General features: G+C 54.6%; 1 protein-coding gene across 13 annotated transcripts in view; it reads right to left on the bottom strand.

Moving 5' to 3' along the window:
• Positions 1-5975: 5975 nt before the first annotated feature.
• PCBP3 (poly(rC) binding protein 3) overlaps positions 5976-24564 on the bottom strand; it is a 231169-nt gene continuing 212580 nt past the window's right edge. For 6 of the 13 annotated variants that reach the window (XM_025292973.3, XM_025292977.3, XM_025292983.3 and 3 more), the window contains 7 exons: positions 24073-24216; positions 21334-21375; positions 12404-12482; positions 11924-11983; positions 8129-8181; positions 7015-7184; positions 5976-6593 (listed from right to left, as the gene is read on the bottom strand). In XM_025292973.3, the coding sequence (XP_025148758.1) occupies positions 6557-6593; positions 7015-7184; positions 8129-8181; positions 11924-11983; positions 12404-12482; positions 21334-21375; positions 24073-24216 (585 nt within the window). In that variant the 3' untranslated portion in view covers positions 5976-6556. The remainder of the gene's footprint in view (positions 6594-7014; positions 7185-8128; positions 8182-11923; positions 11984-12403; positions 12483-21333; positions 21376-24072; positions 24217-24564) is intronic. The other 7 variants (XM_045166590.1, XM_045166594.1, XM_045166593.1 and 4 more) reach the window with 7 other exon arrangements.

Here is a 24564-nt window from a genome sequence, read left to right as displayed (position 1 = left end):
ATTGTAAATAGGATTGCTTTCTTAATTTCTCTTTCTGATAGTTTGCTGTTGAATATAAAATATAACTGATTTCTGTATATTAATTTTGTATCCTAAAACTTGACTGATTTCATTGATGACCTCTAGTAGCTTTTTGGTGGCATCTTTAAGATTTTCCATGTATAGTATCGTGTCATCTGCAAGCAGTAATAGTTTTACTTCTTTGTTTCCAATTTGGATTCTTTTTCTTTCTTTTTCTCATCTGATAGCTGTGGCTAGGACTTTCAACTTTATGTTGAAGAAAAGTAGTGAGACTGGGCAGCCTTGTCTTGTTCCTGATCTTAGAGGAAATGCTTTCATCTGAGTATGATGGTAGCTGTGGGTTTGATATGTATGGCTTTTATTATGTTGAGATATGTTCTCTCTATACCCACTGTGTTGAGGGTTTGTTAAATCATAAATCATTGCTGAATTTTGTCAAAACCTTTTTCTGGATCTATTGAGATGATCATATGATTTTTATCTTTTAGTTTGCTAATGTGGCATATCATATTAATTGTTAGTGGATATAAAGACATCCTTGCATCCCTGGGATAAATTACCCTTGATCACTGTGTATGATTCTTCTCATGTATTTCTGAATTTAGTTTGCTAGTGTTTTGTTGAGGATTTCTGCATCTATGTTCATCAGTGAGATTGGTCTGTTATCTTCTTTTTTGGTGATATCTTTGTCTAGTTTTGGTATCAGTGTAACGTTGGCCTTGTAGAATGAGCTCAGAAGTATTCCTTCCTATGCAATTTTTTGGAAATAACTTGAGAAGGAGAGATACTCTCTAATATGTAGAGGACCATCTGTGAAGCTGTCTGGCCCTGGACTTCTGTTTGCCAATTGTTTGTTTGTTTTCCTGATTCTATTTCATTATTGTGGGACTTACCTGGTGGTCCAGTGGCTAAGTATCTGCCTTGCAGTGCAGGGGACACTGGTTCAATTACTGATCAGGGAACTAAGATCCCACATATTGCAGAGCAACTAAGCCCCCATGCCACAAATAAGACCCCACAAAAAATAATTAAATACTCAAATAAGTAAATAAATATAAAAAATTTCATTATTGGTTATTTGTGTGATCATATTTTCTCCTTAATCCTAGTTCAGTCTTGGGAGGTTGTGTATTTTTAGAAATTTATTTCTTCTAAGTTGTCCATTTTATTGACATAATTTTATCACAGTAATCCAATACCCCAACCACTAAGGCCAAAGAAGCTGAAGTTGAATGGTTCTATGAAGACCTACTAGAACTAATGCTAAAAAAGATGTTCTTTTCATCATAGGGGACTGGAATGCAAAAGTAGGGTCAAGAGATCCCTCCAAGTTCTGGCCTTGGAGTACAAAATGAAGCAGGGCAAAGGCTAACAGAGTTTTGCCAAGAGAATGCACTGGTCATAGCAAACACCCTCTTCCAACAACACAAGAGATGACTCTACACATGGACACCACCAGATGGTCAATACCAAAATCAGATTGATTATGTTCTTTGCAGCCAAAGATGGAGAAGCTCTATACAATCAGCAAAAACAAGACCGGGAGCTGACTGGCTCAGATCATGAACTCCTTATAGCCAAATTCAGACTTAAGTTGAAGAAAGTAGGGAAAACCAACAGACCATTCAGGTATGACCTAAATCAAATCCCTAATGATTATACAGTGGAAGTGACAAATAGATTCAAGGGATTAGATCTGATGGAGTGCCTGAAGAACTATGGATGGAGTTCGTAACATTGTACAGGAAGCCATGATCAAAATCATCCCCAAGAAAAAGAGATGCAAAGAGGCAAAATGGTTGTCTGAGGAGGCCTTACAAATAGCTGAGAAATGAAGAGAAGTTCAAGGCAAAGAAGAAAACGAAAGCTATATCTACCTGAATGCGGAGTTCCAAAGAATAGCAAGAAGAGATAAGAAAGCCTTCCTCAGTGATCAATGCAAAGAAATAGAGGAAAACAATAGAATGGGAAAGACTAGAGATCTCTTCAAGAAAATTAGAGATACCAAGGGAATATCTCGTGCAAAGATGGACACAATAAAGGCCAGAAATGATATGTACCTGACAGAAGCAGAAGATATTAAGAGGTGGCAAGAATACACAGAAGAACTGTACAAAAAAGAGCTTCATGACCCAGATAACCGCAATGTGATCACTCACCTAGAGCCAGACATCCTGGAGTGCAAAGTCAAGTGGGCCTTAGAAAGCATCACCACCAACAAAGCTAGTGGAAGTGATGGAATTCCAGCTGAGTTATTTCAAATCTTAAAAGATGATGCTGTGAAAATGCTACACTCAATATGCCAGCAAATTTGGAAAACTCAGCAGTGGCCACAGGACTGGAAAAATCAGTTTTTATTCCAGTCCCAAAGAAGGGCAATGCCAAAAAGATGTGCAAACTAATGCACAATTTCACTCGTTTAATATGCTAGCAAAGTAATGCTCAAAATCCTTCAAGCTAGGGTTCAATAGTATGTGAACCAAGAATTTCCAGACGCACAAACTGGATTTAGAAAAGGCAGAGGAACCAGAGATCAAATTGCCAACATCCGTTGGATCATACAAAAACCAAGATAAATCTAGAAAAACTTCTCCTTCTGCTTCATTGACTACACTAAAGCCTTTGACCATGTGGATCACAACAAACTGTGGAAAATTCTTCAAGAGATGGGAATACCAGAGCGCCTTACCTGCCTCCTGAGAAATCTATACAGGTCAAGAAGCAACAGTTAGAACTGAACATGGAACAATGGACTGGTTCCAAATTGGGAAAGGAGTAAATCAAGGCTGTATAGTGTCACCCTGCTTATTTAACTTCTATGCAGAGTGAAGGGGATGACAGAAGATGAGATAGTTGGATGGCATCACCGTCTGGACGGACACAAGTTTGAGCAAGCTCTGGGAATTGGTAATGGACAGGGAAGCTTGGCATGCTGCAGTTCATGGGGTCTCAAAGAGTTGGACATGACTGAGCTACTTAACTGAACTTATTGTATTAATCCTATGATCTTCTGTATTTCTGTGGTATTGCTTGAAACTTCTCCTTTTTAATTTCTGATTTTATTGATCTGGACCCCCTGCCCTTTTTTTCTTGATGAGTTTGGCTAAAGGTTTATCAATTTTCTTTATGTTTTCAAAGAATAAGCTCTTAGCTTCATTGATCTTTTCTATTGTTTGCACAGGCTCTAAGAAACTATATATATATATATATACACACACACACACAGATTCACTGTATTTCTATATACTAGCAATGAAAAATTATAAACTAAAGTTAAATATTTAAAACAGTATGGAAAATATGAAATATTTCAGGGTAAGTCTGACAAAAGTTTATAAACCTGTACACAGAGAACTATGAAACATTTTGAAAGAAATTAAATAACTCATAAATAGATGGAGAGATACACCTTGTTCACAGGTCAAATGACTTGATATTGTTAAGCTGTCAATTATCTTCAAATTAAGCAATAGATTCTCCACTATCCTAATCAAGCCAGAGCACACTTTTTTGGTGTGTGTAAAATTATCAGCTGACTCTAAAATTCATATAGAAATTGAAAAAGGACTTAAATACTCAAAGCAACTTTGTAAAGAAGAACAATGTTGGAGGACCACCACAACTTTAAGACATGATAAGGCTACAGTCATCAAAACAGCATGGCATTGGAATAAAGATAGACAAATAGATTAGCGAACAGACTAGAGAGCCCCCAAATAAAGCTGCACATATAGGGAAAACTAATTTTTGATAAAGGAGCAAAGGCAATTCAGTGAGAAAATCAAAGTACAAAACTTCTAGAAGAAAATACATGAGGAAAATCTTTGTGACCTTGGTTTAGTCAAAGATTACTAGGTAGGACATTAAAAGCCCAATCCATAAACAAATCAATAACTTGGACTTCATCAAAATTAAAAACTTTTGCTTTTCAAAAGACATTACTGAGAGAATGAAAAGACAAGCCACAGGTTGGAGGAAAATATTTACAAAGCATATGATGTATCTCATAAATGACTCATATCCAGAACACAAGAAAAACTCTTAAAACTCAGTAATAAGAAAGTCATAGTAAGAAACAGGCAAAAGATTTGAATAAACACTTCAGGAGAGAAAAGATGCTCAACGTTGTGTCATAAGGGAAATGCTAGAATCACGAAGAGATGCCATTTCACACCCCGTAGAACGGCTACTATTAAGAAGCCTGAGCGCACCTCACGCTGCTGAGGACATGGGGCAACTGGAGCTTTCATGCAACGTGGAGAACAAACAACAGTACAACCGCGTCAGACAACAGCTCAACAGTCTTAGACACACACGCCACACACCCAGTCACTTCACTCCTAGGTATTTACCTCCGATGAAGACTTGTACAGGATCATCCACGGCAGTTGTATTTGTGAGCACGGAGGTGTGAGCCTGTTCTGCAGGCAGCCCTGCTGCTCTGGGTACCGGGCATCAGCTAAGGTTCGCGACACACCTGGCATCTTGTCTGGGCCTCACACTGGGTCCCAGGCCAGGTGGCACAAGTGAGACCCCTCTTCCTGATGCCTGGGGGTGTCCTGTGTGGTGCCCCTCAGGGCTCCTCCCACGGCACCTGGCCTGCTGCTTCCCTGCCTCTCCTGTCTGGACGGGGGGGCTGGCGTATCTCAACCCTGGCATGTCCCCAACCAAGCTCCCATCTCCCCCACCCTCAGCTGCAGTTTCCCCACGTGGAGGGCAAACTGCTGTTTACCTCAGAGCGAGGGCCTCCATGCAAGCAGCCTGGACCCGCTTTCTCCTACAGCACACTCGGGATCGGAAGGGAAGACTGTGTGTTCCTCCTCCAGAGCCAGAGCCCTGGCCCAGCCCCACTCCATCTTTCCTGTGCCCCCTGCCCCCCCTGAACCAGCTCCTGCTGCCCTGGCTGCCCCTCAACTTGCTGTTCTCCTCCAGATGAGTGCACTGCGGGGGCCACACCTCAGCTTCCCCTCGGCCTGCAGCTTCTCGAGCCCCAGCATTGACACAGCACTTCCTACATCCCCCTGACCCCACGGTTGGCTCGGGCTCTCTAAGGCACTCGTCACCCTGTCCACTGGCCACCCACTGCTGACTGAGGTCCCCAGAGGAAGGCTGGTGCCCACCTCGTCCCTGTCGCCTCCAGGCCCCGAATTGTGGCCTGCACCTGGCCAACGTGTCCAGTGGGTGAGTGAGCTGCAGCCCTAAATGGTTGGGGTTGCAGTATAGCCGGGCGCCTCTATGCTGTGCACCCAGCCTCCACCAGCGAACTCCCGGGAGGGTGGGGCAGGGTGCCTGTATGGCTTGAGCACTGGAGGCCTGGCCAGAGTCTGAGGACCAGAGCAGCCTCCTCACAGGGCAGACACAGAGGGACTCCTGCTGAGGGGTGGGCACCGAGGAAGAGCCCCTTGGGCCATTCGGACTCTCGGTCATGCAGGAGGGTGGTGCCCGTGGCAGGGACTTGGCCTCGCCTCACCTCCAGACCCCCACCTGCCACAGCACCCGTGAGCCCAGATCTGGCCCGAGGAGGTGGTGCCCATGCGGCCCAGGGCCACATAACAAGGCAGCCCCCTGCCCCGGGCCTGGGTCCCCCAGGCTTCAGCATGGAGAGGTGTGCAGTGGGCCCTGCGGGTGAGCACAGGTGGGCTAAGCTGGGGGGGCGGGGGCAGTGGAGAGGGATGGGCTCCCACTGGGAAGCTCAGGGCCACTGAATTTAGTGTGACCAGGAGGAGGAGGGGGTGGCCTCACTTGTAGACACTGGATTTGGGGTTACATTGCTGCCATCCAAGCAGCTTTGCAGAAGTAAGACGAGCAAGACTCATACAAGCCGAAGCCTGAAGGTGGGAGCAGGTGGAATCTCACTTTGTCTGAGAAGGTGGAACCACTCCTCGGCATGTTTGGGGTCTGAGCGTGGTGGGAGGCGGGGGAGGGGTGGGGAGGTCACAGAGAGGAGTCCAAGATGAGGGGCAGCGCGCATCATTTATTGAACTGGGACCCAGTGCAGAGGTGCCTCCCAGCCGGTCCACACTGTCAGCCCCAAAGACAGATGCCTGGGGCCCAGCAGCCCGCTCCCTCCTCCCCGTCACAACCCCGAGCCCTCCACTCTCCTGCCCTCAGACATAGGGAGATGTGCACCCCACCCGGTGCTGACCCGTGTGGCCATGGGAGACAAGGCCGAGGGCGCCCAGGAGGGGCGGCTTCCTGCGGCCACAGCTCTGGGGCCTCGGAGACAATGTCCACACATCAAACCAAATCTTAAAAAGGTTACACAGACACTAAGGAACAACGTTTCTAGAGCGTCACAGATGGGAGTGGCCACAAAGCCTTTAAAATAATGGACATGGCATGCCAACGCGTGAGGAGCAGGCATAAATGAACTTGGAGCAGTGTCAGGGTGGAGCCAGGGGCCCCAGACACACTTGGAGCATTGTGGGCATAGGTCTAGGCAGGCACAGATAGCTTCTGTTGGTAAAGAAACCTCTACATCTGCGGGGGGCGGGGGGCAGTCTGCACAGGTGGTGAGCGTGGGGGCGCCGTGGGGTTAGAGCGCGCCCATTCCGGTGACCTCGGACGTCAGCCTGGAAGAGACAAGGGAACAGGTCACGGGTCACCGTGTTCTCACGGGCGAGGTGTCCTCAGAGTCCTGACCCCTCCTTCACAGCCTGGGGCCTGCATGCCAGTTGCCACACGGGGTTGGGGTGAGGGGGATGTGACAGGCCCCGGCTGCCACGGCTGTTTCTGCCGCCACTGTGGGGAGGGGTGCAGGAGTCGCCCTGCCAGGGAGGCGTGGACATGGGGCTCCCCACAGCGTACCATGTAGGGTGTCAACGCCCAGCGACTTGTGTGGGGCCACGTAGGCACGGCTGGAGGGTGGAAGTCAAGGGTGAGAGGACAGAGGAGCGTGCAGTCTTGTGTGATCTGGAGACTCCCCAAGCACGTCCCACCCCCAGAAGAGAACCCCGGGAGGCAGGCCAGTCCAGGCCCCACCCAGGTCCTCACCTGGCGTTGATGAGGTACTGGGCAAGGCTGATGTTGGCTGGGGTCCCCGTGATGGTGATCTGGCGCTCTGATGACCCCTCCGTGGCATTGGCGATTTTGATCTGCGCTCCAGACATCTGTCGAATTTCATTGATTTTGGTCCCTTGGCGTCCAATTATGCAGCCTATTAGCTGGAAGAAAGGATGCAGGAGCGTCTTGGAGAGAATCCACTGTGGCCTGAGTGCAGCCGAGACGTAAGGGGAGCTGGGGGTCCCACTGCTTTGGTCCCTTCCCGGGTCCCCCCGAGAGGCACACCTCCACTCCTGCTGGAGAATGGGAGCCGCTAGGCCTCAACTGTAGGAAGTCCCATCAAATAAAGAGCCTGTAGTCATGGAGACCCCTCACACGGCTCAGTGTCCTCTGCTGGCCTGAGGCCACGCTGGCCCCTCTAGGCTGCACTCTCGGGCTGGAGGGATGTTTGAGTGGACACAGGAGCTGGAGAGGCATGTCTCTAGCCATCGCCATGCCCCGCAGGCTGCTGTCCCTCCAAGGACACCAGATCCACACCCGCCCTGGTGTCTTGGTTTGGGGACTGGAGTCGGCATTCTTAGGATGACTCGAGGGTCCAGAGGATGGCTGGGAGATAACTGAGTGTGTGAAGGAGGGTGTAACGGAGCATGTGAAGGAGTGTGTAAGGGAGGGTGTGAGGGGAGCGTGTGGCGGAAGTGTGGATAGAAGGTGTGGGAGGAGTGTATGGGAGACCCTGTGAGGGATTATGTTGGGGCCTGTATGGTGGAGGACATGGGGAGAGCATATGGAGGACGTGTGTGAGGCCCTGTGAGGGAAGCGTGTCAGGGGAGTGTGTGGGGGGAGTGTGGGAGGCCCTCCAAGGGCCTTCGGGGTGCTCCTGGGCCACCTGTCCCCAGGGTGACCCTGAACCAGGGCAGGGCCTTCACAGGGGAGCCAGGATCCCCAGGCAGCTCTGGCATCTGCATTCTGAGTTTACCCTGATGCCCCCATGGCTCCTCCCTGTCTGGTAACTTGGGGGTGACGTCACCCACCCCCAAGGGCATTCAGCTGCTTAACGAGGCGGGGGCGCACGTGGGCTCAGGCGGGTGAGGCTGGATGTACTCACATCATTGGGAATGGTGAGCTCGTGAGTGCTGGCCGGGGGGCTGGCGTCCAGACCTGGGCACAGCGAGAGGACAGGGTTAGGTAGGTGAAGGCTGGGGGAAGGCTGTTCCCACCTGACCCCGCTCCCCACTCAGCCACAGGCAGGCAGGGCTGGGGAATGCCCAGGGTAGGGTCTGCACAGCTGGGGGCTGGGGCCTGTGAGCTCTGGGTCCCAACTGCCACCCCTCTCCTGACCCAGCATCTCTCAAACAGGGAGGAGGAACCTGGCAGGAGGTGGCTCCCCTTTTCCTCCTGGGTACAACTTGCGTCACTTGTCTGCCATGTGGCACAGCCTCCTGAGACATCGATCAGATCCCCTGGTGTCTATGCCTGGTATGCAGGCCATGCTGGTCACACCAGCCCTGGGTGCCCCAGACTCGCCAGCACAGCTGCCTCTGCTGCCCCAGCCTCCCCCACTTTCCTTGCAGGCCCTGGGGCTCTGGCCCCCCACAACACTTCCAGTGTTGGGGCAGGGAGGCTGGCCCAAGAGCCGGGCCGGGGAAGACATGCCTTTCCATAGGGTGTCTGGGCGAAGATGAGCACCCAGGCCCAGCTCCTCACACGTTGCAGCTTCCATCTCTACAAATCCCAGCTCAGGACCCACTAAGTCAGAGCCAGCCTCCCAGGATCAAGGACAAGTCCATCACTTGCTTCAGAAACAGTGCATAAAACAGGGGGGCCTTGAGGGGCCCCGAGGGGAGGGAGGCAATCGCCGGACAGAGTGCTCCTTCATACCAGGCGCTTCCACCCTGTCAGGAGGCAGCTCAAGCTCCAGCCTGTGGCTGTGACCCCGCCATCCTGCCTTGGCCCCACCCCTCTCGCCCCTGCAGCCAGGCATCGCAGGCGCCGCTCTCTGGAACATTCCAGAGTTCAGAACATTCCAGGACCTGAGCCCTTTGCCCACCCCCTGCTCCTCCCTCACTTGTCCCTGCCCCTCAGCCTGATCCCCACATGCCCAGGGGGTCCTGATAAACGGGATTGCCCGGTCCCTGCCCGCATGTCCTCCTCCACGGCAACCAGGTCCCTGGAACAAGACGTGCGGTGGCCCCTGGTGTCTCAAGCACAGGAACCTGGCGAGGTGGAGGCTGTTCTGGCGCCCGTGGAGCACAGGGCTCAGCTGTGCCAAACAAATCAACTCACCCCAAACCGTCCGCCAGTTTCTCTTACGCAGTTAAACCTGGAGCTGCTGCTCTTTATCTCTTTTTATAAAGGTATTTTCAATACAGTTACCAGTCCCCATCCATCTGTACGCACACTCAATCGACAGCGACATTTAAAACATCACCTCAGAGACTTCCTTGGTCCCGAGTACCGTGCAAGGACTCCTGGTTTGGGGGTCACACCTGCTTCCCTGGCTTGTGTTTTCCAAATGAGGGGTCTTCGTTGAAAAGCTGCTAAAGCCATCCCAGGGGTGGGCTTCCTCTTAGGAGTCGCAAGCACTGCCTCTCCCACACAAATCCCAGATGCCAGGGAGCGTGTGACGCGGCCTCAGGGTGAGGACAACCTGTCCAGGCTCCTGACCTGCTGCCATGGCACGTGTGTGTGCATGTGCATGGGGGGGTGTTCATGTGCATGGGGGGTGTGTGCATGTGCATGGGGGGTGTGTGCATGTGCATGGGGGTGTGTGCATGTGCATGGGGGTGTGCATGTGCATGGGGGGTGTGCATGTGCATGAGAGTGTGTGCATGTGCATGGGGGGTGTGCATGTGCATGGGGGGTGTGTGCATGTGCATGGGGGGTGTGCATGTGCATGGGTGTGTGTGTGCATGTGCATGGGGGTGTGCATGTGCATATGTGTGCATGTGCATGGGGTGTGTGCATGTGCATGGGGGGTGTGCATGTGCATGGGGGGTGTGCATGTGCATGGGTGTGTGTGTGCATGTGCATGGGTGTGTGCATGTGCATATGTGTGCATGTGCATGGGTATGTGTGCATGTGCATGGGGGTGTGCATGTGCATGGGGGTGTGTGCATGTGCATGGGGGGTGTACATGTGCATGGGGAGGTTTGCATGTGCATGGGGGTGTGTGCATGTGCATGGGGGGTGTACATGTGCATGGGGAGGTTTGCATGTGCATGGGGGTGTGCATGTGCATGGGGGTGTGTGCATGTGCATGGGGGGTGTACATGTGCATGGGGAGGTTTGCATGTGCATGGGTGTGTGTGTGCATGTGCATGGGGGGTGTGTGCATGTGCATGGGAGGTGTGCATGTGCATGGGGGTGTGAGTGCATATGTACATGGGGGTTTGTGTACCTGTGTGCATGGGTGTGTGTGCGTGTACGTGGGGTGTGTGTATGTGTATGGGGGTGTGTGTGCCCATGTGCATGGGGTGTGTATGTGTGTGTGCATGGGAGGGCATATGTGTGCATGTGCATGGGGGCAGGGGTCATATGTACATGGGGGCATGTGTGTGCGTGTGCATGGTGTGTGTGTGTGACCGTGTGCATAGATGTGTGTGTGCATATTCATGGTGTGTATGTGTGCCCATGTGCATGGGGGAACGTGTGTGCATTTGTACATGGGGTCTGTGTGTGTCCATGTGCATGTGTGTGTGTGTGTGCATGTTCGTCGTGCATGCATATGTACATGGGGGGGCGTGTGTGTCCGTGCACGTGGGGTGTGTGTGTGTGTGCATGGGGGTGTATGTGCACCTGAGTTCCAAAGGTCCCAGGGGCCCTGAAGAGGGAGATCATCATAGGGATGTGTTAACACGAGTCCCCTGTCTCTGAGGTCATGCTGGGAGGGCTGTGGTGGGGTTGGGGTGTGGTGAGGGAGCATTCTTCTTGGGAAGGCCAGGCCCTGGGGGCCCCCAGACAGTGTCCCGGAGACCAGGGCTGGGCAGTTACTGAAATCTCACTATAAATGGCAGAGGCTGCACAGAGCCCCTGGACACGTGTCATCACCCAGATACGGAACTGTGCAGAGGGTGTCCAGCTCCATAATCAAAATTATTCTGTTTTCCTCTAATTTCCACTCATTAAAATCTCCATTAGCTTAATTAAAAGCCGTACTGAGAAGAAACCCACAGCAAGCACATGGATCATCAGAGCTGGGGTTTCAGCTCGATAGATAACCCCTGAGCCCCGTGGTCTCAGCCGGACCCCTGTGGTCCTGAGGGACAGATGACAAGCAGATGCCCTGAGGTCCAGAACAGCAGTGGGGGAGGCGGCTGAGACCCTCCCCGGCTTCCCCATAAGCAGGACCCTCGCTCTTCTGCTCTGATCCAGGCCTGCATGGGGAGTGGGTCAGAGCATGGTGGGTGCCTCTGTCACAGGGCCCTGCCAAGTCCAGGGCACATGCTTCCAGTGGCTTTGCTCCCAAACAGCCTGTAAGGAGCCACGCTCTCTGCTCCAAGCCTGGGTGACGGGATCTGAGGATCCACGCCTGCCCTGCCACGTCAGGGGGTGTTCAGCGCAGATCCACCCCAGAGTGGTCTTCTCTCCTACGAAAACTCACAGCCTGGTCGGCCCTTCCCTCCAGCCTTCCATGCTGTGCCCCCGGGAGGATAAGTGACCTTCTACCTGATGGGGTCGCTGTGCCCCAAGCACTGGCAGAGACTTGACCCATCACTGCAATTGCAGAGCCATAGGTGGAAGCTGGGAGCCACGTGTGCAGACCTGGAGTGGCCCGCTCGGGCAGGCTTGGGATGGCGGCAGCCCTCCCCCGAGGCGCTCAGCGAGTGGCCCTCTGGCCCTTTCCACCCGCCAGGTCCCTTCCTGGCTTGCTGGCTCTCCATTTAGCGTGGTTTTATTTTACCTGACGACTGGCCCATCAGATTTTGAGCTTCTTCGGAGGAGTGTAAAGGCAGCTTTTCTCCTGGAGAGCAAAGAAGAAACAGATTTAATGTTTTGCCCTCAAGGAGAGAAGTAAGGTCACTTCAACTAGGGAAGCTCAAAGTCTGACTGGTGCGCCGCCCTGCGCTACGGGGGCACCGTCTGGGCAGAGCGCCCTGCGGGTGTACGGCCTCCTGCAGGAGGCCCTCTCCAACGGCCAGCAGGCAGCAGAGCAGGACGAACCCTCGAGGGGGAGGTGTCTCCTTCAGGAAGGCCAGCTGTGGGGTAACTGACCCGCACAGACATCAGACAGATCCCTGCCCGCCCGCAGCAGCGTGCCCAGCGCTGTGTCCCAGCACTCAGACAGCCCTACCTGCTCCGCTCGCTGCCCTGAACACAGACGCTCGGAGAGAGAAAGGCCCCGGGTGAGAAGAGAGGTCAGAAAGGGCGGCTGGGTACGTACCGGGGAAAGCGGGGTTGGTCTGTCCGAGGGGAGGAAAGGGGGTTTGCTGCATGGCCAGCTGGTGGAGCTTGGTCAACTGCTGGGGTAGGAGGGACACGAGAGCTAAGAAGGTTATTGTTATCGAGTACAAGTCACACCAAATTAAAAACGCGTAACAGAAGTCTGCACAGATAGATAGAAAGGGGGCCATGCGACACATGGCGGACGCAGCAGCACGCAAGGACTTGGCCTGGAATAACCAATGAGCCATGGTCGGTCGGCAGGCACTGAGTCCTTCCCCGTTTCAGCCGCGGTCAGACGGGTGCCGGGGCTCACCAGGGAGATCTAGAGCCAGAGAGCAGGACCTGCAGGGCCCCTAAAAGCCTCAGCGCCACATTGTCACTCACGGGACTCAGGCGTGTGGGCGGGAGACCCACGCCCCCTCCCTTCTGCACACCTGGTCCAGATAGCTGCCTGGTGCTCACTCTACCCAGGGGGTGATTCAGTGGGGGCCCCATGCAGGCCCACAGGCCACGGCCCGCCTCCTGGGCCCCTGGGATCACAGGCGGAGGGCTGGAAGTCCCCACCCAAGGGTGCTACGAAGCCAAGGGTGTTGCAGAGCCACTAGGAGTGTGCCGGGCTCCCATGGGGCCAGCCACGCCTGCACCCTTCCCTTGTCCCTTGTGATCTGACCTTTGTCCCCCATCCCCTAGACTTTTGTGGAAGGCTTTAGTTTCTTGTTTTATCTGAGCCTCACTTCTTAAAAAAGCACTAAAAACAACAGAGAATGGAGGTAACTGTGGTGAGCCGTGGCCACCTAAGAAGGGCTCTCTAAACCCCACCCCCGGCCTTGAGACTTCTGGATGTGTCCTTAGCCCTGGCTCACCCACTGGCCCCACATCTCCAGCCGAGTGGATGGAGGGCCAGGTCATTCCAAGACACGCTTGCAACTCCCAACCTTCACAAAGGAAGCCTAGCCTGAGTGTTTCCAGGGCCCTGAGGTCTCCACTGAGCCCTGTGGCTGGAAGGTGGGGGCACCCGAGAGTCGTGGGCATCCCCAGGTGAGACGTGGATCTGACCAGTCACCCCATTGGTCCCATCCTGCAGAGTCTGTGGAAGGGAAGAGAAGGACAAACACTGGGATTTCTGACGTCCCAGCCTTCAAGGGTGAGCCCCTGGGTGACAGAGGAGTGGGTTTGCTGCTGGCCTCCCATGGGCCGGGCACACTCTGAGAGTCCCTGATGAGATGGGGCACAGGGGGAGCTGGCCACATCCAACTCAGCTGCCACATCTGGCTGTTCCGAGGAGGGGGCGGGGTGACCCAGGGTCAGAGTGCGCTCTGAGAGTCCCCAGTGAGGTGGGGCTGGGGCTTACAGCACATTGCTGCCTGGCATGTCAGCCCAGTGACCCAGCACCATGGGGCTCAGGGTGTCCTGAGCAGACGTGCACGGAAGCAGCCTGAGAGGTGTCAGGAGAGCACATCCAGGAATCATTGTCATGGGGACACCAGCCCACGCCCTGGGGATGAGAGGTGAGCGGTGACTGGCAACTGCTGTGCCATAGGCAAGACAACCCTGTGCAAGAGGCTGATGGGCCGGGGACCCCGCTGCTCAGCTCCTCCTTCCAGAGGCATGTTGAAAGAAAGATGGCAAGGACCCACGGGCGCCGGGGGCATGAAGATGAGAGTGGCGGGAGCACCGACTCTGTCCTGCAAACCACCCCCACCCCAGAGCACAGCAAGTCACCCTGGGTCATTAGGATGCTGGGCAGGTGCTGTGCCCCGAGTCCACCTACACAGAGGGCTAGAAGGGGGGCTAAGGAGGGGACAGAGCTCCTAGGATGGAGGAGGAAACCCATGTCCAGAGACAAACATCCAGGTGGCCGTCCATAGCCTTGGCACTGCAGGCAGGCCGCCTGTGCTCTCCTCACTGGGGTTTCTGGCAGACACCGCACTGGGGCATGGACAGTGGCCCGGTGGGGACTGGCGGGGCCCGGCCCTCTCCCTGGGGGCTCTAGCCCTGTCACCTGGGGGCCGGGGACCAGCGGGAAGCCCCAGGAGCGGGCCTGCGCTGTGTGCAGGGCCTCGGCTGGGCTGCTCCCTGGTCCGGGTCCACGACTCCATCCCAGCTGGTGTCTGTGCGTCTGGTGGCCGGGCTTGTGCGGTCGCCATGTGGGCAGGGCCCTCTCCCTCTGTCCCCGAGTGCCCGGGAGCGCACAGCTGTGCAGCGGACAGGATGGCGGGGCAGATCAGGGCCCTGGGGGCAGGAGAACTGACCCGAGTCGGCTCCAGCTCCGACCAGGGCTGCGGACACGGGCATAGCTGGGAGACGGGCCCCACGTGAGCGGCAGGCAGGCTGAAGAAGCGCTGCCATGTGAGTTGGGTGAAGGAACATCGCACACTCACAAGGCTCCCCACTGGGCTGCCCATGGCCCCCACACCCGGGATGATCCTCTGTCTCCCAGTCAGATGGATGAGCCCGCCACCACACGTGTTACAGGCACAGCCGGACGACCCAGGAGGAGGGCTCTGCTCGCACCTGGGAAGCCTGACCCTCAGAAGTTCAGCTGCTCCAACCCTGACCTGTCCTCCGGCACATATCTGCTGCCTTTGATGAAACAGTGGCCACAGCACACATAACCCCCTCTGGCACCCACATGTAAGGTGACACCTGGGGAAGGACTGGCTGGACGGGGGTGCCCAGGGAAGCCCTCCCCCAGAGTCGGGGACCGCTGGATGTCAGCTGACATCTTCCTGTCTTGGTTTCATCCTTAACGGGACCTTCTGGGCTCCATTTCTTCATTTTGTGAAGGAAGGAGCAGCACTGTGTGCTGAGGAGACTTCCCACTTTTTGAGGTATTTCTACCACAAATGTGGCCAGGATTTGAAGGAAGAAAGGAGGGGAGGTAGCGCCACATCACAGATGTTTCTCCATGACCTGCCCTTCCCACTGAACCCTGTCGGGGTATAAATCAGAGACAAGTGCTCACAAGCACACAGCTGCACACACGTTCAGGGACAGGCTGCGTAGTTCCGACTGTGAGTCTCCTCTCCTGTGAAGGGCTCTCTGGTGTCCTTAGTCCATCTTTCTACCAGGCTGTTTTCTGCTGATTCACATAAACTTACGTATTCAGATTCTCATTCTAGTTCAGCTCCATTTACTAGAAAGATCTTTCCCCCAATTTCCTTATGGAGCCTTGAGAGAAACCACATTTAAAAATTCTAATGTGGTCAGATTCATCACTGTTTTCCTTAATAGCTTATGCTTCTGTGAACTGAAAGATATTCTATCTTTTTTTTCTAAAAGTGCTACAGCTTTCTTTCTCGTTGTTGAAGTTCTCGGTACAGGCAGAGTGTCTGTTTCCCATCAGATGTTCTCGGTGTGACCAGCTTGCTGGCTCGGGCCTTTGCTCTTTCACATGAAACAGCAGCAGGGACTTTGTGTCACTTCGGCAGTACCCGCATCTCAACCTGGGAGGACCCCTGATGTCCCGTCCAGGAGGGTCATGTGTCTTTCCTTTCACTGTGGTCTTCTGGTCAGCTTTAAGTTTCAGTAAGGACGAGATTTTTTTTTTTTTTTTAATCATCTTTTGGACTATGAAGACAGCTGAGCGCCGAAGAATTGATACTTTTGAACTGTGGTGTTGGAGAAGACTCTTGGGAGTCCCTTGGACTGCAAGGAGATCCAACCAGTCCATCCTAAAGGAGATCAGCCCTGGGGTTTCTTTAGAGGGAATGATGCTAAAGCTGAAACTCCAGTACTTTGGCCCCCTCATGCGAAGAGTTGACTAATCAGAAAAGACTCTGATGTTGGGAGGGATTGGGGGCAGGAGGAGAAGGGGATGACAGAGGATAAGATGGCTGGATGGCATCACCAACTCAATGGACATGAGTCTGAGTGAACTCTGGGAGTTGGTGATGGACAGGGAGGCCTGGCATGCTGCGATTCATGGGGGTGCAAAGAGACACGACTGAGCGACTGAACTGAACTATTGATTTTAACTTACTGCTTTGTGGGAGAGAGCTGTCTCTCTAATTCCAGCTTTTGAGAGACGGTGAGTCTGTGCTCCGTGTGTCGTGGAGCTTTGTAAGCATTCTCGTGGGTCCGGCAGCTGTGCCGGTGAGAGCTCAGGGCACACTGGTTAACTCGGTTCACGCGGGACCGTCAGAATCTCTTGCTTCTTGTCTACATGGCCTTCGCGTTCAGGCTCCGCTGCAATGTCTGTCAGATTCCCCTAATGGTTTGTTAATTTTTTCCTTTACATGTGTCTGAAGCTGTGTTTTAGGTGCATACAAATTTAAATTGCTTTCTTTGAGTGAACTGAACGGTTTATCAATAAGTAACGAGTAAGTGATTTGCCTTAAAGTTTGTTTTTCTCCCCACTGATAATAATAATAGTATATTGCTTCTTTGGGTTAGTATTTTTGTATATTTTTCCTATCTTTTTTTTTTTTTTAATTTGTCTAGGTCCTTCTTCTTTAGGTGTGCCCTTTGAAATAAAACTGAAAACTTTTTTGTTTTTGTTTGCTTATTTATTTATTTTTTAAAAATCTGACAGACCTTGTTTTTTAACTGGAAAGTTTCTTACTTTGGTCACCGTAGATGTATAGTAATTTCTGTTGTCGTATGTTAATTGCCCTGATCGTCCAGGGTTTCTTTTCTCTTTCCCTTTCTGCTGTGTTGATTAATGATGTTTTCCGGTCACCCACGCCCCCCACCGCACACTTTTAATGAAGTTACAAAAGTGAACACTTTTCTGTAGCCACCACTCTGGAGCTGTCACACACACATCTGCAGCCCTAATTCAGCATCTTTGCCTCCTCCTGAACCCTACAGTGGCCCCAGGATCTTTTCATCCCCTCGGCCACATCCTAAATCTTAGCTGTGCTCTTGGGGTCCATTTAGTTCTGTATGTTAATCCCAGCAATTAGCATTGATTTTGATTTTACAAAGTGTGTTTTCATTGACCCAGATGTTTACGTTTTAATGGACAAAAATATCAATGTTTTCTTTCTGATCTGTGCCCCTTTGAAAAGGAAAGAGATGGCAGATTTCTTCGCTCACCATTCTTTCTTGTGTTCATAGCCTTCTTTCTGCGGTCATTTTCCTTTTCCTGAAGGGCGCCCCTTAGGAGGTCACAGCTGTTTGTCTGAAAAATGCCTGCCCTCGGTGACCCTCTGATGGTTGTTTTATTTCATCACCCTGTGGCCCCTGCATTGCTCCTCTGCCATATTCTTTCTCCCTCCATCTTCAGAAGATATGCTTTGGTCTCTGGTGTCATGTGGCTTTGTTTGGACACGTCTAAGAAGGATTTGGGTTGATCTTGTTTGAGATTTGTTGGGATTGCTGAATGTGAGGACTGTTTTGTTACTGATTCTGAGAAATTCTCTGCAATCATCTCTTAGAGTCTTCCCTCCCTCCCGCCTATCCTCTCTTCCTGGGGCTCTGACTGGATCCGGGTTCTTCCTTCTCAGTCCTCCGTGCACACAAGTCATATAGGGCCTTGTGAAAATCCAGGTTCTGATTCTGGGAGGGGTGGGCTGAGAGCCCTGCCACTGAAAAGAAGCTCAGCTCAGCCAGAGAGGGTATGCGACATGGAGGAGGGGTGGGGAGGGGGGTTAACCTGCCCAGTTAGCTGCTCTGCAGCAGGTGAGGCTGAGGGTGCCTCCCCGCCACCAAAAAGAGCCAGAGGTGTGGGCATCAGCAGGGCAGCCATGCAGGTCCCTCTCAGCAGGGCTCTCCCTGGGAGACTGGGGGGACACCAAGGAGGCAGGCGGGGAAGGTGCTCCATCCTAGCTGCATCCACTGTGAGGGGGGGGGTCCCAGGGACCACCGTCTGCACAGGACCCACTGGTTTCCTCCACTCACTATAACACAGGTGTTTCCATTTCCCGCCTGCTTACTCGCTAAGCAATGACATGGCCAACGCAGCACCCACCCTCCCCCCAGGCACTCAATACCTCTGCTGAGACCCAGCGTCATGGGGACCCACAGCTCTGCTGCTCCTGGACCCCAGCTCTGGAGCTCTCTCCATGAAGCTCCATGTCCTCCCTGTGAACCCCAGGGGACGGTGTCCACCCAGGACCCTGTTGGTCCAGCCCAACTTCTGGTCTCAATCCTACTTGCTTCCAGGCCCCTTTAAGGAGGGGATGCTGAGCAAGGGAGTGACTTGGGAACTCTGAAGACTAGAAATAAGATCCTCACGTGTGGGGTCCTTGAGGGTGTCTCACTTCTCCCAGCAGAAAACAGTTCCTTCCTGGTATAATCAGCATGGGGACAGGAAGAGCAGAGGTGGGAGAGAGCGATGATGATGCTCTGTGTCTGCTCCCGCATCCTGGGTCGTGGCTGCCGTGGTCCTCCCATGTGTCTGAAACCACGTCTGGCCCCTCGAGCAGGACCCGTGGGGGAGTGGGCAGCTGTCCCGGAGCACTGCCGCTGCCAGCCGTAATCTAGGCCACCGGCTGTGACCGAGGCCACCAGCCATGACCCAGGCCAGCCACCCAGCAGTCCCTGGCCTCTCTGAATGCCTGAGAGCTTAAGTCCCGGGAGGATTCTGGTGAAACAAGGCCTGAGCCTGGAGAGGACCTGGAGGAAGACTGCTGAGGGTGGGGCCCTGATTCTCAAGTCGGGTAAACCAGAAAGCAGGAAGAACTGCACATGCTTTAATTCTACATGAAGAAACACTTGGCTCCAGGAAATGTATTTCCTCGTGGTCTATGCCTGATTTAGGAAGATGACTGTGTCAGTCACTGGGGTTGAAATGTTTAAATGGTGTATTCAGTTATCTTGTAAAATAAATTAGTACTGTCTATAAGTATCATATTTGTGTTCTAAGAAAAGTGAAAGGGAAGTCGCTCAGTCATGTCTTCACTCTTCGCGGCCCCGTGGACTGTAGCCTACCGGGCTCCTCCATCCATGGGATTTTCCAGGCAAGAATACTGGAGTGGGTTGCCATTGCCTTCTCCAGGAGATCTTCCCGACCCAGGGTTTGAATCTGGGTCTCCCAAATTGTAGGCAGACGCTTTACCGTCTGAGCCACCAGGGAAGTCCTCTCTAAGAAATGAAGCTTTAAAAAAAATCCTACTGAATATTAAGCTCAGATGAAACTGCCTTCCTGGCCATCGTCACTTGTTACCGTTTGTTTGGAACAGACCGTCAGTGACGGTTCGAGCTGTCAACTCTCTGCTCTGCAGGAGAAGTGTTTTATCAGAGTCCGGCTCTCTTCCCAACAGCTGTTCCATGGCACATGCAGGTCTGGGGGACGCGGGGGCCCTCACAGAAGCCCTCAAGGCAACTATGTAACAGCAGCTATACATTAGTTTAAAAATTAAAAAAAAAATCTGAAACTACCCATTTTTAAGAGATACTGAGAACATCACATGAAAGAGCAAAACAACCGACTGATATAAAAACCAATCCACCAAACCAGTTGCCGTCCCTGGGGCTCGCTAGGTGCCTGTGCCCCCGGGTTTCGGTGGCCTGTGTGTGACGCCTCAGAAGGGAGCACAGGCCCCACTCAGCGCTGCACGTCTGAGCCTCGGGTCCGGGTCCGAGCTGCACGGGGGTAATCTGGCCCCTCTGACCCAGGTCGCTATGTGCTGAGTTCTGAATGTGCTTTTGTACAGACGCTCTTCCAAAGGCAAGAGACTGCCAGCCATGGGGATCCAAGGCTGTGCCGCCCCAGAAGCTGGCTTCCAGTCTGACCTCTGCCACCCCTGCGGGTGCTCTATCGGGGTTCATGGACCCCCCCAGCACTACGAGCACTCACTCTGCATGGAGACGCACCTTCCCCCACCCCAGGCTCTAGCACCCCGCCTTCCCTGGGTCACAGCCAATGATGGTCAGTGGGACGAGGGCAGGCAGCCCCACGTGGCGCGAGGGTGGTCCCGCAGCCCTGCGTCCATCAGCTTCTCTGCCATCTGACTTGTTGCTTATGAGGATTTCTTTTCTACTCAATAGCAATTTTCTGCAATGATAGTCCACAGACACCTACTGAGCGTCAGTTAATTCTTACCCCCCACCCCCCCGCCCTGCTCTGCATCTTAGGCGACTGGCTCTGAACCTGCCAACTCAAAACAGTGAGGATCTGCAGAAGACGGCGGGCATCACGGTCCCCCGTGGCCCCTGTGCCTGGACAAACCTCCAGCCCCGCCCCCGGCTCTCACAAAGCAGCACGTGGACGCATCCTCCCAGCACAGAGGACACATCTCAGGTGGGATCTCTCTCGCTGCAGCTGAGGCAGCGGCACAGAGCCCGTTCCCTCCCCTCCTCCCCGCAGCCCACCGCCGGGGACCAGCGGGGCAGACTGCACTGCCCGGCGCATCGACAGCCCTGTGGCCCCGAGGTTCTGCCTGCATGGCTCTCAGGGTGCCCAGCCCTCCAGCAGCAGTGCCACACTCAGACTGGAACGCAGTCCGGAGCAGCCCTGGGTGTGGAACGTGTCATAACACTAGAACAGAGCCTTGTCTGCTCTATGGGCTTCTGATGGCCGGGATCTCGTGGGTGCAGGGACTTTGCTCCAACTGGGGACTGAAAGGGAGCACACAGCTTCACCAAAGGTTCCCACGCCCGTCCAAGGTGTCCCAGCACACCTGTTGATGGCACGTCACCTGCCTGGACAGGTACACACAGGGCCTGAGCTGTCCCCGCCCACCAGGGTGGGTGCCAGGGACATGCAGCCTGGGGCCACCGCACGAGGGCCCAGGTGTGGAGGAACAGCCGGGCTGCAGCCACGCTCAGAGCAATTTGACACCAGGCCAAGTCCTCCACATGGGAGAATTAGTGCTAAGAGGTTAAAGGTTACTTAGGGCCATATGGATACGACACAGGTCAGGAACACGGAGAATGTATTAATATTATTGTGTAATATTAATATTAGTAGCAACTGACAGCAGCATGCAGGTAGGAGGAAGTGGTGACGAGAGGAGGTGAAGGGGCAGAGTGAAAACTCACATCTGGGTGGGGGATGGCGTACTGTCCCTGGATCGTGTAGGCCTGGAGAGAGAGAGACACCGTCAGCTCGTGAAGCGGCGGCCACACGTCCCCTCACCGCATGCCCTCACAGAACGAGGGCCTCCTGGGGCAGGCTCCCCTGCCAGCGGGCACCGGCTCTCTGGTTAAGGCTTTCCCCTTCACATAGGACAGGCGATCCCTCCCTCTGGAAGCTGGGGGCGGGGGTCCCGTGTCCCTTGTGGCTGGACCTACAACCAGACGTGCGATGGGGTGGGGGCAGGGTGGAGGGACCAGGTGGGATGCGGCCGGCTCTCACCCCGTTGTTTCTCAATAGGAAATAGCTATGTGTCATCCAGTCAACCCCTGCTGGGGACTGATGGTTATTAACGCTGAAGAGTTTAATCAGCCATCAGAGTACACACTTTCAGGAAATAACTTATCCCAAGAAAACCAAACAACGAAACAGAAAACTCTAAAAGGTGACTCAAACCCCACTTTGCAAATGTCAGATTAAGAAATGCACCCAAATCAGCCACAGGTTGGCGAGCGTCTTCCAGCCCCAGGGGACCGGGCGCAGCACACGCTTGGTGGTACGGCCCCTAGGGGAGTCTTGTTGGGCTTCGTCATGTCACTCGCCTTCAAGATGGTGACACGGAGCAGCCACACCAAGTGTGTGGGACCCGCAGCCCCTCCCACACCCAGCCCCCTGCCCCACAGTCCCTCAGCGAAGATTATTCCAGAAACTCATGGCCAATCAACAAACAAACCACACAGAGTTGAGGGAGAGTGAAGACAAAGGCTTTCACCGGGACTTGGGATGTGGGAGTGTGTTGCAGAGCCACATTCGCCCGCTGGTGGGATAGGTGTGGAGCCCTGTCGGGTGAGGCCTGGTGCCTCACAGTGAAGGAAAGCAGCCCGACCAGAGACGGCGAGCACGCAGCAGCCTGTGCACGCCTGGGGCCGCGGGACCACGACGCCCATCTGCGGGTGTTGTATAGATGCCACTAGGCACATTGCCACCATGTCTCTGGGCAAAACAGGCCTTGGAGGGGCGCTGCCCGCACGCTCTGATTTGCAGTTCTTCACCCCAGACGCTCAGTTTCTGACACCTTTTTCTCACTCAGCTGTCAGGGTTGCCAGTGCTATTTGAAGTGCACAGCCACCTACCATCCTCTCAGAACAGAGGTGGAGACGAGTCCAGGCAGTAGGTTCTATCTGGGCAGACTCTGGGGTCTGAACCTGCTGGGGAGGCAGGAGCCGCCTTTCTGCAGCAGGGGCCCGGCCAGTACTTCCCCGGAAAGGTCGGGCTGAGAGGCTCTGAAGCCGGGCGTGCAGCGTTTCCCGCACTCGGGTGCGGGGGCCAGGGCCTGGAACACAGGCTCCTCCACCCAGCTGCCTGCAGTGCTGACGACCAAGACCAGTCACTCACTGGCCACTCGCAGTGTCCCCAGGGCACAGGGGCCAGGTTAAGGCGCTGCCCTCCTGCAGGGGTGGTGGCCTTGCTGCCCTGCCTGGGGGTGGGCGACGGCCAGGAGGCTGCCCGGGCTCCAGCTCTTGTTAATCTGCTTCCCTTCTGGGTAAAGCCCATGCTTCACCACCAGGGATTGTCACAGGCTTGCCTGCACGCACGCTGGGGCCGAGGCCTGGCAGGTGACTAACCTGCCTGCTCACCTGGATGCAGGCGAGGAGAGGAGCTCTGAACAGGGCTGGCCCGCTGTGGCCACCCTGAGCCACGGGCCGTGGGAACTCCTGCCTCCCTGGGGGAGGCACCCCAAAGGCGGCTGCAGGAGCAGGGACCCCGCTGTTGCCACACAGGGGTTGGGGAGAGGGGAGAGGTGAGGGAGGGGGGTGGGGGAAGGATGGGGGGGGTGGGAGGCTGGGGACGGGACCGGGCCATCTGATGAGGCTCCTTCACAGAGCAGGGCAGGGCCGCGTGGGAAGACGCAGACAACCTGCGTTTGCCTCTTTTCCTTCTCAGCCCCTCCCCCGCCCCGGGGCACCCAGGACCTCCGTCTTCACTCTCCCTGAACAAACACACAGCACCGCTGCCCGGACGCAGAGCTCCCCCTGGCACTACTGGGCTGCGTGTGCAAAGTCCTTGACCGAGGTTGCGGTGACCCTGCCGAGGTGGCCGGCGCCCAAGGGCAGGAGATGTGGCACGGCCCCTCTGTCGGCCCCACCAGGCCAACCACTGGCTGAAGACAGAAACCACCACGACCCCCTCCTGGTGGGAGAGAAGGGTCGGGGGCTCTTGCCCAAACCCCCTTTGTGCAGTGTGGCTGTGCCCAGCCTCCTGGGCCTGCGGCCAGTGTGGGGAAGGGGAAGGGGGAGAGTGCGGACCATCCGAGTAACCGGGAGGCCCAGCCGGGCCTCCTTCATCCTCCTCTTGTTCCTCACGTGCTACTGGGAGGGACATGTGTGTGAGAACGTGTGTCTCAGGGGGAAATGGGCCAGTTTTTACAGTCGTAGTCATCTCAACCCTGAGCCCTAAGCCCCCTGGCAATACCCCCGGCCCTTCTTCCCTCTGAGCTTCCTAAAAGCACCAGGAAGTAGACTGGGCAGTGCTGCCCCACTGCACAGACCAGGGTCGTCCTGGGCCCCTTCCGTCTGGGGACGCTGCCTGGCAGTCTCAGGCGGGCCCGCGTTCAGCCCCGGCCGGGCCGAGGGTGGGGGAGCTCTGCGTCCAGCGCGGGTGGGGAGACGTGCACGTGAGAAGGGAGAAAACCTGAGTGCACTAACGGGCAGCGGCGGGGGCTGCAGTAAAAGGCTGAGGTTGGCAGTGGAGGCCGCGAGCGGGTCGGCTCTTACCTGACCACCTGCAAAAATGACAGGGGTGGAGGCGGGCTTTGGGCGGTAGGGAATGGTGGCACCTTTCGGTGGGGACTAGGAAAAGGGACAGGAGAGGGAGACAGAGTGTTAGAGTGGCCTTGCAGCCTGACAGTCGTGAGGCCTCCTTCTGAGCCCCGCCCGCTGTGCCTCCCATCCCTCCCCAGCCCCCCGGTCCTCCAGGAGCCACCACCCTAGATACAGCCCGCAGCAGGAGGCAGCGGGCGAGGTGGGAGGAGCGGCCCTGTCTGCACGCAACCCTCCCCTGGCGCTGAGCTCGGAGGGTTCGCCTCTGCCTTCAGTCCTCGGGAAGAGCCCTGGGACTCTGGGCCCAGGGTAGAGTTCCACTTGGCCTGGGCTGATGTTCAGTTGGCCTCATCTCAGCAAAATTAGAAACATCCAACC

Source organism: Bubalus bubalis, chromosome 1 (genome assembly GCF_019923935.1).
Source record: "Bubalus bubalis isolate 160015118507 breed Murrah chromosome 1, NDDB_SH_1, whole genome shotgun sequence".
Classification (NCBI taxonomy): Eukaryota; Metazoa; Chordata; class Mammalia; order Artiodactyla; family Bovidae; genus Bubalus; species Bubalus bubalis.
The sequence above is the reverse complement of the archived record's forward strand: the minus strand, read 5'-3'. Positions and strand labels throughout refer to the sequence as shown.